This window comes from Leucopleurus acutus, assembly GCF_964270905.1.
Source record: "Leucopleurus acutus genome assembly, chromosome: 11".
NCBI classification, from domain to species: Eukaryota; Metazoa; Chordata; class Mammalia; order Artiodactyla; family Delphinidae; genus Leucopleurus; species Leucopleurus acutus.
Window position 1 is genome coordinate 24,878,876 of NC_139152.1, and position 15,036 is coordinate 24,893,911.

General features: G+C 36.6%; 1 protein-coding gene across 1 annotated transcript in view; it reads right to left on the bottom strand.

Moving 5' to 3' along the window:
* ERGIC2 (ERGIC and golgi 2) overlaps window positions 1-13,361 on the bottom strand; it is a 37,750-nt gene extending 24,389 nt beyond the window's left edge. Inside the window, exons 1-3 of the mRNA XM_082849854.1 lie at window positions 13,301-13,361; window positions 3,335-3,477; window positions 1,712-1,820 (exon numbers count right to left, since the gene is read on the bottom strand). Of these exons, the coding sequence (XP_082705980.1) occupies window positions 1,712-1,820; window positions 3,335-3,440 (215 nt within the window). The 5' untranslated portion in view covers window positions 3,441-3,477; window positions 13,301-13,361. The remainder of the gene's footprint in view (window positions 1-1,711; window positions 1,821-3,334; window positions 3,478-13,300) is intronic.
* Window positions 13,362-15,036: the final 1,675 nt, after the last annotated feature.

Below are 15,036 nucleotides of genomic sequence, written 5' to 3' on the forward strand. Positions count from 1 at the left end.
TTTCTGATTTCACAAGTTTTTAACACAGTACCCTTCATTTTAATGGCAATTCTACAATTAGTAAGTCCAAGCAACTCAGAAAAAAGTATTAACCTCTGTTTACATAAACCTTACGTAGACTATGCCATTAACAATACAAAATTTTCAAAATCAAAAGTTAGGAATTGAAAGCCTTTCTCTCCTTATTTACCAAGTAAATACCAGACATCAGGCATTGTACCTGATGTCCTACAAATACTATCCTCTTTATTCCTTACCATGGACCTATAAAGTAGATAGCTTCAGTTCTACAAATAAGCCAATGGTGTTTACGGCAGTTTAAATAAATGCCTGGCTTAAGACCACATAACTACTGAAGTGGCATATTGGAAACTAGGTCTGTGTGACTCAAGATGAATGTAGCCAAATTACCAGAAAAAAAAAACAAAAACAAAACCTGATTCTTAAAGTTTTGCATGGCCTTTTAAAAAGGCTCAACCAATGCCTTATTTTCAAATATTTAGTTCAAATCAAATTAATTTTCAAATATCAGAATCAGTGCCATGAATAACAGAATGAGTACAATCAGGATCAGTCCTGTCCTGCGTTTCCTATCAAAACTTTTTTTCACTCTAATAATTTTCATCTGGTTTCAATAGGGAGTACAGATTTTTAGAACTTCACAGAGTCTTAAAGTAGTCTAGAGTTCAAACTGTGTTCCAAATAACCCTGGGGTTTAGGCTCAGATTTATAGGAAGAGGGTGAGGTCAAGCAGACAGGCTTCTGGGCATCCCCACTACACTTATGTGGTGAACTACATTACTTCATTTAGAAAGAATAAAAATTATTTCATTGGTGCTAAAAAAAACCAAAATAAGAAAAACAACTAAAAACTAAAATGCCATTAAAAACTAATGGCATTAAGAATAACACTGATGTTATAGATCAAGAAACTGAGGCCCGAAAGAAGTCAGTTGTATGACTTGCCCAAGGTTACACAGCAACTATTACAAATGTTGACTGACTGAATTCTCACTGACCTGAAGAGGAAAGTACTATAATTAGTATCCCCATTTTACAGAAAAGGAAACTGAAGCACACGCAGAAATAGATTTAGTAAGTTCCCTAAAGTCACATACTTAGTAAATGGCAGAGTAGGGATTGAAATTGAGAAGTAAATGTTTCCTGCTATCTAGTGCAATCTAAGTATTATAAACCTGTTATCTTCAATCAATTAAAAAATCCAAATAATACAAATAAAGTATATTTTGTCTCCTAATTAAGGTACTAATATTTTCAAAGGTTTAAAAGTGATGCTGTTTACCTTAAAATATAGTTTATACACAATTTACAACAATCAAGCTATAAGCATAAACAATGTAACCTTAGACAATTTATTTTCCAGTTCACACAGATCAGTAAGATATTTCAAAATCTAAAGAGTAAACAATTTCAAAACATCAAAGAATTTCCGTCATTTCAACATCTAAGGAAAAACATATTCTCCTAACCTTTTTAAACAAATGCATATTCAATCAGAGAACCTTTCTCTTAGAATTTAACCAGTATTCAAATTATTCTAAAATGTTTTACCTAATGCATACAATTAATGAGGCTTTTTCAGTACTATTTCTTCAGAATTAAAATAAACCAAGTATAAAAGGTTAGACTTTTTTTTTTAATGTTACCTTCAGAGCAATTTAAATCTAAAGGTATTTCAAAAAAAAGTTACCTAGAAAAATCCTTGTCTACTTCATATTCATACTTCATCCATGTATCTTGATATACTGAAAATTCCATTATAGTTAATAAAGCCATAGTGGTAAATGCTATTAGAGAAACTGAGAAACCAACAAAAAAGGAAAGAATTAAAACAATTTTTAAAAGGTAAACAGCAGGAAACCATTTTAAGTAAGATTAAAATTAGCAAAGAATACCCTAATATGATTGCCACGTGAATGAATACAATAAAAGGTTTTTCTTAAAATAGTCATTATAAATTTTTTTCTAAAACAGCTCAAAAATGAAGATTTAATGAACACAAACATGAACACAAACATTTGCACTAATGAGAAAGCATTTTATTTCTTCAATACGAAGGACATTTCTCACTAAATAGATTTGTCAAAATTCTACAAATACATAAAACTTTTACCTTGTTATATATAGCAGTGTCACAGATAAGATAAATGATGAAAGTAAGCATAAGTTTCACAACACAAATTTGAAAGTAGTCCCCTCATAATTAAAAATGCATCCATGCCTATAGTCCAATTAAAAAAAAAAAAACTAGCTTAATTTCTTAGATCCTAAGAATCCACAACAATCTATGTCAGAAACTCAAATAACATCTCCAAATCTCTAATAAAACTTTCTACTTTGAAAGCTCCTAAGTATTTCACTTCATTTATAAAAGTAAAAGATCTAACAAAAAGAGAAAGCACTATCATATACTATGACAAACTGCACTTAAAATGGATTGTGCATCAAGAACTTGTACTATTTTCATTAACAAAAGTTAATCACAAGAGATTAGAAATAGCAAGCAATTTATTATACATTTTACTAAATGAAATGTCAATCTTATGGGAAGTATATTGTCTTATCAGCTCTTCATGGGGAAAGAAATAATAGTTAATACTATTATAGTTGCATATTTTTCTGATATATTTCATTATTTATTTATTTAACAAATACTACTATCTGTACCAGGCACTGCTCTGAGCATTTTATAAATATTAATTTATTTAATTGCTACTGCAACTCTACCTGGCAAATACTGATATCATCCCCATTTCATGGAAGAAGAAACTAAAGCATAGACAGATTAACTTCCTCAAGATCAAGTATTTAGGAAGGGGCAGAGGTGGAATTTAAATATAGACAGTCTGATTCCAAAGTCTAAGCTCTTAACTATTACCCTATGCTGCCTCTCTTCAGTAATGTGAAATTTAAGAATTTTTATTATCATGTCTAAATTGACTTATTCTTAACCAAAACAGACTGAGGCAGTTTCAACATCATTAAACAACTTCAATTCTATTTACATATAACAATCTTGTTAATATACGTATACATAACTCAAGAGCACCAAAGCAGTAAAATTGGATTAATTTGTTCAGTAATGTTTTAATAAACACTGCTAAATGCATAGACTGCACTGGGTTGGATGCAAAAAAGAATATATATAAGAATAAAATTAAGGCAAATAGTGTGGCATGAGGACAGACCAACTATAAAGTTACTGCACAGTTCATTGATGAGTTCTTTGTCATGGCTACATTTCTGTATGCTCTTGATTGATAACTTAGAAGTTGCACTTACTGAAGGAGTTTTAATTTGAACTGATACTCACCTGTACCCCCACTGGCTGAAGTCTCTACATAGCTGTCAGGAACTTTCGGAAAGGCATCCAACTCTTTCACCAAACTTAAGGTTTTCTTCCGATTCAGTCGCCTCATCTTCAGGAAAACCTTCTTCTTCTTTCATATAGTCATGCTAAGGAATAAAAAATGAATAAATGAATCCTCCAGAAAGATTAAAAGGTTTCTTTTATTTTTAGATAACTGACAAATGTCCTTGGAACAACGTAACATTCTTATTCCTCCTTGAGAAAAAAAGCTTAACACTTATCCACACCTCTTTTTTCTCCACTTCCACCCTGACAAAAGAGTACTAATGACAAGCAATTTACACACACAAACACATTAAATAGCCAAAAAAAGTGAAAATCAATTACATTTGTAATATTTGAATATACAAATTAAAATAAATAGTTTTTCTCCTATGAAATTAACAAAACATATAAAAATAATACATTCCCATTAATGGATGACAATTAAGTAAAGCAGATATGCTCATACACTGCTAACAAGAACATAAATATTCACCGCTCTTATTCTAAGTAAATTCCTTTTTTAGGAATGTATCCGAAGGAAAATATCTGTGTTGTGCACAAAAATTTGATGAGGATATTTCTTGTATGGCTATTTTTAAATATTGAAGATAGAAACGAACTCCTTGTATTCAATATACAAATTACAGTGAATTAAAAGTTCTAAATCTATGTAAACACTGAAAATCTTATAAAAGAAAACATTTAATGATGTAAGAAAATACTCATAATACATTAAGCAAAGACCAGAAGGCCATATGCCAGTTTTATGGGAGACAGGGAAAAAGATATATGGGAAACAAACTGAAAGCCTATACACAAAATGTTATAAGTAGATCATGGGAGGATTTTGTCTTCTTTACAAAATTTTGGATTTTCCAAATTATCTGCTTTTATAATAAAAATATTATTTAAAAATTGCTTGCTATTCTCTTTTTGATCAATATGCCAACTACATCTAAAATATACTAGCCATAAAAATAACTGAAATCTCAAATATTTATATAATTTTTTTTTTTTTTGCGGTACGCGGGCCTCTCACTGTTGTGGCCTCTCCCATTGCAGAGCACAGGCTCCGGACGCGCAGGCTCAGCAGCCATGGCTCACAGGCCCAGCCGCTCTGCAGCATGTGGGATCTTCCCGGACCGGGGCAAGAACCCGTGTCCCAGCATCGGCAGGCGAACTCTCAACCACTGCGCCACCAGGGAAGCCCTTTATATAATTTTTTTTATATGACTGATTTATATAAATAATATTATAGGTGATACTACAAGCATTACCAGAAATCAAAGTTGTATTGATAAAATCAACACATAACAGAATAAGTTAAATGGTTGAAAAAGTCACTAAAAGAATGTCTCTAGAAGAAAGCAGAAAGACTTGTCTGAAATCTAAGTAGGATTAATACAGAAAGAACAGACCATAGGAAGAGTATTCATGGAGAAAAAAGGAGACTCAGGGAAGTAAAAACTGGCAGTAATCATGAACACTGTCCAAAAGAGAGCAGGACCTAACCAGAGGCACTACTAATCAGTCCATGAAGGAGCCACTGCCCTAAAGTGAAGCTAAATGCATTAATGGGTTGATTTCATTTGCCATTATAAATACCCAACTAACTCCCCTTGCTGATTCCATGCTCAAAAGTGGCCTTCAGAATATAATTTTGCATTTCATGTATATGGTTTTCCTAAGGGAAAAAAAGAACATGTAGACAAGAGATGACAGTGTTTGATCCTCATGACAGTTATAAAACTGCTCTTCTCGGGCTTCCCTGGTGGCACAGTGGTTGGGAGTCCGCCTGCTGATGCGGGGGACGCGGGTTCGTGCCCCAGTCCGGGAGGATCCCGCGTGCCGCGAAGCGGCTGGGCCCGTGGGCCATGGCCACTGGGCCTGCGCGTCCGGAGCCTGTGCTCCGCGGCGGGAGAGGCCACAACAGTGAGAAGCCCGCATACTGCAAAAAACAAAAAACAAAAAAAACAAAAAACTGCTCTTCTCATCTGTAAATTAAGCTTCTGAGTGTTTATTAAGCATAAGCCATGTTCCTCAAGTTTGTTCAACTCAGTAATCAAATTTATTTTCTGTACCTGCTTAGCAGTAACGGCACCAAGACTGATCCTTCTTCCATCTTTCAATTTATACTCATTCTTTCCTACAGGGGCTAAATAATAAATATGTTCAAGCTGCTTATCTTTAAGACAAAACTCTCCACGTAAGCTCAAGTCCAACTCCAACTACTGTAGAGATCTCCAGCTGCATACCTACAGCAAAACTTAAAGGTATGAGTTGTCCGTATTCATATACTGAGACTACTTCCTCGCCTCTCAACTAAATTTGCTCTCAGCAAGGTTATTAACAACTTGCTTAGTACCAAACCCAACGGACAATTTTTAGCCCTTAATCAATTTTGCTTCTGAGAAAATATATTTTCTCACTTATTCATCACTTCTTTTTCTCCTTGAAACAGTCTCTTAACCTGGCTTAGGTAATACTATACTCCTGATTTTTGCTTTACCTCTAAGATATTCTTTGGCTTATTTTGCGGATTCTTCTTCCTCTCAGAGGGCACTAGGCCCTCCTCCCAACCTCCACACTTCCCCCAAGTGATCTCCCATCCCTTCCATTTCTATCTACATGTTGATTCCTCTCAAATCTTTATTCCCAGTCCAAATCTTTCTGCAGACATGTGTATCTTTTTGCCTTCTATTACATTTTCATTAAGGCATTCCAGAGACAATTCAGACAAAACAAGTCTAAAAATAAATACTTCACCCTACCAAACCTGTTTCTCCTCTTGTGTCCCTATATTCGTTAATGATGACACATGCACCCAAATGCACAAGCTAGAAACATAAGTTGCATCCTTAGACTTAAACTCTTCCTAAATTTCTCTCAAATCTGTCATTTCTTTTCCAGGCCCATTGAGAAGTTCCTTACTAGGAGCCTAGTCTCAGCTGCCATAATCCATCTCTGCATTGCTTCAATCTTTCAATTCACTCTCCACACTACAATCAATAATATTTTTAATATATAAAACTGATCATATAAATTTTATTTTAAAATATTTTTATAGGTCCCCATTACATTTAAAGAGTTTGGACCCTATCCTAACATGGTTTACAAAGCACTCAAAACACAGGCCCTGCTTACCTCTCTTCAAAACCCAATCCCTCAGTCTTAGTTCCAACCATACTAAATCACTTTCTATTCCTTAAACATGCTATTCTCTCTACTATAAATATCCTTCCCCCACTCCCCCACCTCTACATTTGGCTAACTCCTATTTACTCTTCAAGTCTCCGTCTAAATATCTCTCTCAGGGGAAAAAAAAAAAACTTCTATGACCTCAAACATATGAGTTATAGCATGGCCTCCTAGAACACTGTGCCTTTATCACACTATTTATACTTGCTTGTTTAATTTTGTTTTCTCCATTGTAATTTTAGGGCAGGAACCATGTCTAACTTAATCTTTGTATCTCCAATGCACAGCAGGTTACTTGATAAATATTTATGGAAGGAAGGAAAGAAGGAAGGTGGGAAATTTCCCCAGAAAAACTCACGGTAGCACAGCTTTCCAATCAAAACAGTCATACTTAGATAAGTAAATATGTAAAAATATAAGATCTACAAGAAGAATTTTTGTTTTGCTCACTACAGTATATCCCTAGCACCTACAACAGTGGTTGGCACATAGTAGGTATAGCATTGTTGAGCAAATGAATAAAACTGTGAATTTTACTTTCTAAATTTTCTATATTGTAATGAGCTTTATAAATGCTTTATTGTAAATTACATGTAAGTATAAAGATATGGAAAGCAGCTAGTTTTACCAACCCTCTAACACTTCATATAACCTATCCGGCACTCCTCCCTTAATCATCTAACTAGTGTACTCACTTGGCTCTCTCCCAGCCTCTGGCTTCCTCCATTCCTAGTTTTCACGATTCCACGGCCTGACCCTGAGGGCATGCATAGGGCACTCTCACTGCCTCTCCCCCATCCCCGGATAGAAAGGTGGACAACAGCAGGCTGTGTCTCACCTTCTGCTAAGACAGCTCTATTCTACAATGGAGCACCTTGCCACTCTGCTGCTGCTCCAGTCCCATTCCTGTTAGCTCAGCATTAACCTACAACCAAAAATTCGTTCCACCTCGAATACTTGCCAATCTACTCCATAGAGCCACTGTTCTGATATGAAAAAGTCATCCAATAACTTCCAGTTTTTCTAAAAGCAATCCTTCTACCTGCTCTTTATGAAACATAACGTTCTCCTGGTGGTAATTATCTTTGAATCATACTTCATTTCTGAGACTCACAGGTAAAGAAGTAGCATGTTTTAACATGATATCTCAACCATCTGTTCCCTTTTCAAGTCTATCTTCTAATAATAATAATAAACACACATACTACATTAGAATTATAGCTAACTTTCATATTATGTGCTAGGTATTATTTGAAGCACTTTATATATTAAATTCATTTAATCCTCTAAAGGACTCTACAAAGTAAATACTATTTTTATTCACTTATAGATAAGGAAACTGAGGCACAGACAGTTAAGTATTTTCTTTTTTTTTAAATATTTATTTGGTTGCACCGGGTCTTAGTTGTGGCAGGCAGGCTCCTTAGTTGCGGCTCACCAGCTCCTTAGTTGCGGCTCCTGTACTCCTTAGTTGCAGCACACGGGCTCCTTGGCATGCAAACTCTTAGTTGCTGCATCCATGTGGGATCTAGTTCCCTGATCAGGGATTGAACCCGGGCCCCCTGCATTGGGAGTGCGGAGTCTTATCCACTGCGCCACCAGGGAAGTCCCCAGTCAAGTATTTTCAAGGCCCACACAGCAGGTGGTAGAAACTGGATTCACTGCCAAGCAGCTTGGCTCCAGAGTCCATACTCCAACCCACAGTGTACACTAACTCACTTCAGCACTTGATTCATCTTCCATTAACACCTGGATATATTTAGAACTTCCTTAATGACTTCAGCACCTGGATCATTCACTGCACTTCTTCCCCATTCCATCACCACCCTATGACACTCAGTCTCGGGCACTCATTCAAAATGATAATCCTTTTACCATGTAAGCCTAACAGATATTCTCCAGTGACTTCCACCTTAATTCTATACAAAGCCACACACGAACAAGGCCATGCTTTGGCTCCTCTTAACTTTTAAAACTGTTCCACCTCTAATATCCAAATCACCAATTTTCCTCTCTGAGCAGAAACAATTATTCTTCCAGCTCTTTAATTTCCTCACGAGGGAAGAATCTACTCTTCATTTTCCCTGTGTTCTCAATCCCTTGGATTCCTCCCAGTCATTCAGTTCCACTGCTCCCATTCCCACTCTATTTGCCTCTCCATCCAGTTCAGTCAGACATTTTCAAAAATGCATTTAGAAAGACCCTAGATCAGTGGTTTCCAGAACCACAGAACTGCCATTCTGTTACAAAAGTTTCTAGTCTGTACCTAAGTGAAAAAAAACAAGGACAATATAGGATTCTTTTTTTAAGTTAAATTTATTCAGTTTAAAAATCTGTCTTTTATTCTGAGATTATTTCCTTCCTTTTTTTTAATGTGTCAAATGTCCTTTCTTTTATGAAATGATAAAATTAGATAGAAAGTTTTTTGTTTGTTTGTTTTTGGATATCTTTCTTTAATAAAATTAAAAACTGCAATTCTAGGGCTTCCCTGGTGGCGCAGTGGTTGAGAGTCCGCCTGCCGATGCAGGGGACACAGGTTCGTGCCCCAGTCCGGAAAGATCCCACATGCCGCGGAGCGGCTAGGCCCGTGAGCCACGGCCGCTGAGCCTGTGCGTTCGCAGCCTGTGCTCACCAACGGGAGAGGCCACAACAGTGAGAGGCCCATGTACCGCAAAAAAAAAAAAAAAACTGCAATTCTATATCAGTCCTTAAGTCCAGCCCCTTTCCCTGATTTTTTCTATACATTTTTTTGTACTGGTTAACAAAATTTAGGAGCCATTATGCTAGATTCCTTTGCCCATTGGTTGGTGATGCTCTTCATACTTTGACAATCTCCAGTCCAGTATCATATCTTCAATCTCTCTCCTGAACTGTTGTGTATACTAAAAAATAAAACAAGCAAATTCCAGGAAATCACTGATAACAACTGAGACTAAGACAATGCTTTGAAAAACTGCATAAGAAATAAGAAACCACCTTTCATGCTGGAACACAGAGACACATTATCAACACTCAATCTAAGAAATGTCAAACAGCTAGTATTTCATCATCTGTGTCCACGTGAATATAATGAAACTATCAGATGCTTTGCCAAAATTAAAATATAGAATTCATGACACTTTTATGGTCTGCTGAATTAAGTTTAATTACTTCTTCAAACAAAAATGGAGACATAATTTATCTTCTGCTACCCACACTTTATGAGCTAACTTCTATTTTTAATGTATATTTAACAATATGAGAAATATTTAATTGGTTAATACACATGGCCATTGTTGTGAGTTGAACTATGTCTCCCAAAAGGATACTTCTAGGTCCTCACCCCTGGTATCTGTGAATGGGTCTTATTTGGAAATATTTGGGTTTTTAAAGATGTTAAGAGACTATACTACATTAAGGTGGTCCAAAATCCAATGACTGGTGCCCTTTTAACAAGGCCATGTGAGAATACACAGACACACAGGGAAGAATGTCATGTGAAGACAGGCAGAGATTAGAGTGATGTATCTACAAGCCAAGGAGCCAAGGATTGCCCAGATGCTAGAAGAGACAAGGAAGGTTTCTTTCCTAGAGCTGTCAGAGGGAGTATGGCCCTGCTGACACCTTGATTTCAGTCTGGTAGTCTCCCAAACTGTAAGAAAACAAATTTATAGTTTTTAAAGCCATCCAGTTGGTAATTTGTTATGGCAGTCCTATGAAACTAACACAAGCCATTAATAACAATGAGAAAGGAGATGGAACAAATATTATCCAGGCTATCACTGAACTTCAGAAACGAAAAGCAAAACTATGACTTATATGTAATTTTAAACTACTTGACAATATTGCATTAGAATACAATAAATTTTATGAAAGATAACTTAGTTTCACTTTACAAACACTAGATATCAAAAAAGTACTCATTCTTTTTACTTTAAAACTTTTTACAACAGAGTTAAATTTTGTTTTTAAAATTATTTACACTAACATAATTCAAACAAATCTAATAAACTTCCAAGTGATTTTTAAAAAAAAAAAAAAGGTTTACTTGGAAGCCAAGTAAGATGGTATAAATGTGAGTTTTTTGTGATCAAAAACACTTGGGGGACTTCTAAGCACTTACCAGCTATGTGATGAATTTGAAAAGATCCTCAACTTCTCAGAATTCTCTTTTATAATTTTGTTTTAAAAGGAGGGAGGGAGACATAATGGTTACCTCACAGTTTTTAATCAAGATAAAAATGAGTCATTTGATAAATATCTGTTTCTAATTCTCAAAAGAAATGCAAAGACTTGTAGGATATTTGAGGTTTATGTTAAAGTCTTTAGGAAGGTGGGAAAGTGAAGTTAGGTGATAATAACATGAATAGACTGAGGATTATACAAATTGATAGAATGAAAGTTAAAAGAAGAGACTATAGAGTGATGGCAACACAAAAATTTGTAAGTACCTAGTAGCAAGATGAAGCAAAGACAAACATCCTCCTCCTCAAAGAATGGTTTGACTACAGTAACTACTCAATAAAAGCATACAAAATTGAATTAAATTAATTGAATTAAACAAGTAAGGAAAGTGTGAGGAAAAGGTCAGAGACACATGAAATTTTATATATATATATATATATATATATATATATATATATATATTTTTTTTTTTTTTTTTTTTTTTAGCTGTACGCGGGCCTCTCACTGTTGTGGCCTCTCCCGTTGCGGAGCACAGCCTCCGGACGCAGAGGCTCAGCGGCCATGGCTCACGGGCCCAGCTGCTCCGGGGCATGTGGGATCTTCCTGGACCGGGGCACGAACCCGTGTCCCCTGCATCGGCAGGTGGACTCTCAACCACTGGGCCACCAGGGAAGCCCACATGAAATATATTGACAACAGAATGAAGGTCCCCAAAAGCAAGGAGAATGGGTTAACAAGGCACCTAGGGCAGAAATGACCTAGAACTGACCTAGACTTAAGTAAGACTGCATGGAGTAGTAGAAAGAGGAATCTGTACCTTAGTAATTAAGAGAGGATAATGGCTTAAGAAAGCAAGCAATTGGAAGATGGAGTTTAAGGACATTTTAACCACATAGACTGAAGAGTTTAATCAATTTTGGAATCCAAGAAATTACTTATAAAAGCATCTTCTTCAGTCTATATTTTGACTAAGAACAAAGGCAACATTTTGTGAGTAGGTATAGAAGTTAGAAAACAAAAATTTAAAAATAACAAGAGCTAACATTTAATGAAAGTTAACTGTATGTCAGGCATTGTTCTAGGTGCTTTGTATGTTTTAGCTCACTTGATCATCACCACTCACTTTCTGAGTTGTATTATTATTATTCCCATTTTGCAGATAAGGAAACTAAGACAGAAAGAGGTTAATTTACCCATCATGACATTAAGAGGCAGAATCAGAATAAATATAGAAAAACTGTTGAATAGGATTTGGAGCATGCACAGACTGCCTAAAGAGTAACTTCTATTAAAAATGTTTCACTATTTCTTCCAATTAAATGACTAATCCTCAAAGAAATTTATTATTTTTTCTAATTCTTTTTTGATGCTGTTGTTCCAAACTAGTACTGATTTCCTGAGACTTTCAAGCTTGATATACTTTTACGATTTGTACCCTCAAACAATTACAGCAGTCAGTTGTGACTGAAGTTCATCATCAAAAAGAAAGAAATTCCGCCCCACGTTCTCCCCCCGAAGAAAACCATGAAATTTTTTTTTCATGTTTTTCCTCTAAGAGAACTGGAATAATTGCATCAATTTGGAAATATCAATAAACAAATTAAGTAAACAAACATAAGTCCTGAATTCTTCAGCGAACAAGCCTAATTCATTTCTTTATAATGGCTGTACACTAGAGTTCAATGAAATACCTAAGTACAACTGCAAACAAATAAATAAATCCCGTTTTTAACTGTATCTTTATCTGCTTCTGTATCTTCATCTTTAACTGATTCTGAAAGCCAGTCTTGCATCATTTTAACCGGTATTTTGTAACTTTGTGTTGTCTCGAGGGCACTAAATCCTAAATATAAAAGTTACTGGAACGTGTTTTCTCAAACAATGACCTATTAATTCTATATACTACCAATACCCAAAGCTATTCTCTACCACGAGCTGACATGTTATCTAACAAGGGCTTCTTAACTCTTCAAGGGTTTCAGAAAAGTAGTGACACTCGGACCTGTCTCTCCGACAGCATCTCACCCTGCCCTGCCCCTTTCTCAATTTCCTAAGCGGCGTGCGAACCTCCCGAGGCGAGGCCAAGACCTCGTTCTTTCTTAGAGAGCACAACTTGCTGCGAAGAATTTGGTATCTGAAATGGGGATGGGAGCCAGACACCCGGGACGATCGGGACACTATCAGGCTGGTCTTCACAACGCGGGACCCTCCGCCCCTGCGGACGGGAGGAGCCACCGGGGCACTGGGCACTGTGAGAAGCAATGGGCCAGGGTCAGCAGCTATGGGGACGCAGCTGAACTCCTTCAAGTTGGAAGACAGCGGAGAGACATTGGACCAGGAAAAGGGGAGCTTCCAGGCGCAGCGCTGCCCAGGGTCCTGCCAGTAACGACCCCGGGGAAGGTAAGTAGACCGGCTCCCCGGTCCGGCCCGCTCTCCGGAAGAGAGGAACTAAGACAGGGAGCTAACGCTATGACGGGCTCTCACCCCTTTAACCACATTCATGCCCTGAACAGCCCTGGAACAAACGAGAAAACAGCACCCGGCGAGGTTTCAGTATTTTACCTTGTGCTACGGTCCCAGCCGACCGCCATGTTTCACAGAAGCCCGGTCGCCCGGGCTCCCGTTTACCCGGAAATATCGCGAGAACAAAAGGGACTACCACCGTGGAAAACGTCAGCGGGGGCGGGGAAACGGTGTAGAGTTCTCGCGATATTCCTTTCGCTGACGAAGTGCTTTGTGAATAAAGAGGTGTGAGCCAAGTTAAGGGGGCTCGGCTAAGAAGAATGGAGGTTTAAACTTATTTCACTTGTGACCACGTGGCTAGCAAGGAATTAACTTCTCCAAGGAGAGCTTTGTTACCTACCAACGGATACTTAGAGACCACAGAAAGAAACTCAACTCCTCTAATAGTACTTCGTTAGGAATGAGATACTTGGGCGCAGGAATTAACATTTGCAGCCCTATCCGTATTACTCTTCCAAACTCTGCACCACGTTTTGTGCCCCTTTATTTTCTTCTGTCAAGAACGTTTAAACTTTCCTTTCCAGGCACAGGTAACGCTTTTAAATTATTTGTTAAATGTTTTTCTTGTCTTCTAGATGGTAAGCTCTGTAAGAAATCACATGTGTCTTCCTCATTCTTATATCACCAATACTTTTCTATGCACTCGAATATTTGTTGAGAAAGAAAATTAATACTTCATTCACCTTTTTTCCCTAACACTTCATATTATAAGAGGTAACAGAGGGAGAAAAAAAAAAAAAGAGGTAACAGAGGGGACTTTGGAAAAAAAGGGCTCTAAGAGCAAGCCCATGTGTTACCAGATTTTCCAAACATTGAGATTTTTAATTTTATGATTTATTGACCAAAAATTCTAACAAAAGCGTAATAATGACTAATTCTTAAATGATAAGCACTGCTTTTTCTTCCCCAGTAAGCAATATTTATATGCTTTACTTTCCTCATCTCGTTTAATCTTTTACAACTGTGTACGATGATAACATTATTTACCCATTTAATAGATAAGGAAATTGAGTCAAGTGGCAGTTAAGTGATTTACCCAATGTCAGATAGCTGGGAGAGGCAGGGAAATCTTGACCATAAGACTAAACTGCCTTTCGAAGGAGCAGTCATCATTTTGTTTATTGAATTAACGTTTATCGAAATATGAAATTTTACTAAATTTAAACTGTCCTAGAAAATAAGGGCAGATAAAGAGTTTCCACTGATGCAATTTCATTTCCAGACTTTCATTTCAGGATTAGTCCAAAAACTTTAAACCAACTCTAAACTGATATAAAGTTTCTGTCTCCTTCACATATTTATGAAGAAGCATAATGTGATGTCTAAGATCATAGACACTGTAGCTAGGATTTCCTGGGTTAAAATTCCAGTTCAATAACTTACTAGCATGTGACCTTGAGCACATTATTTCATTATTTTGTCCTCTTCATCTATAAAATTGTACTATAATGTCTCAAAGATTGTTATAAGGACTAAATGAGTTAATACATATCTAAAGTGCTTCTTTATCTTAGCCACAAATGCACCATCAGCCCTTCCTTTGTAGGTCTGATTGTTTGAGGTCTTGTGTGGCTGGAAGCTGGTTGTTGTTCACTTAGTTACACTGGATGCCTGGTCTCTAGAGTAGTCTACTTTCAGGGTAACAACTATCCCATAAGAGTTGGATGGCCCAATGAAACAAAACTGACTAATTTGATCCTGCTTATTTAAAAAACAGCTCACCATCTCCTATAATACTAAGTCAAGACTAAATTTCCTCCTGAAGATTGAAACCT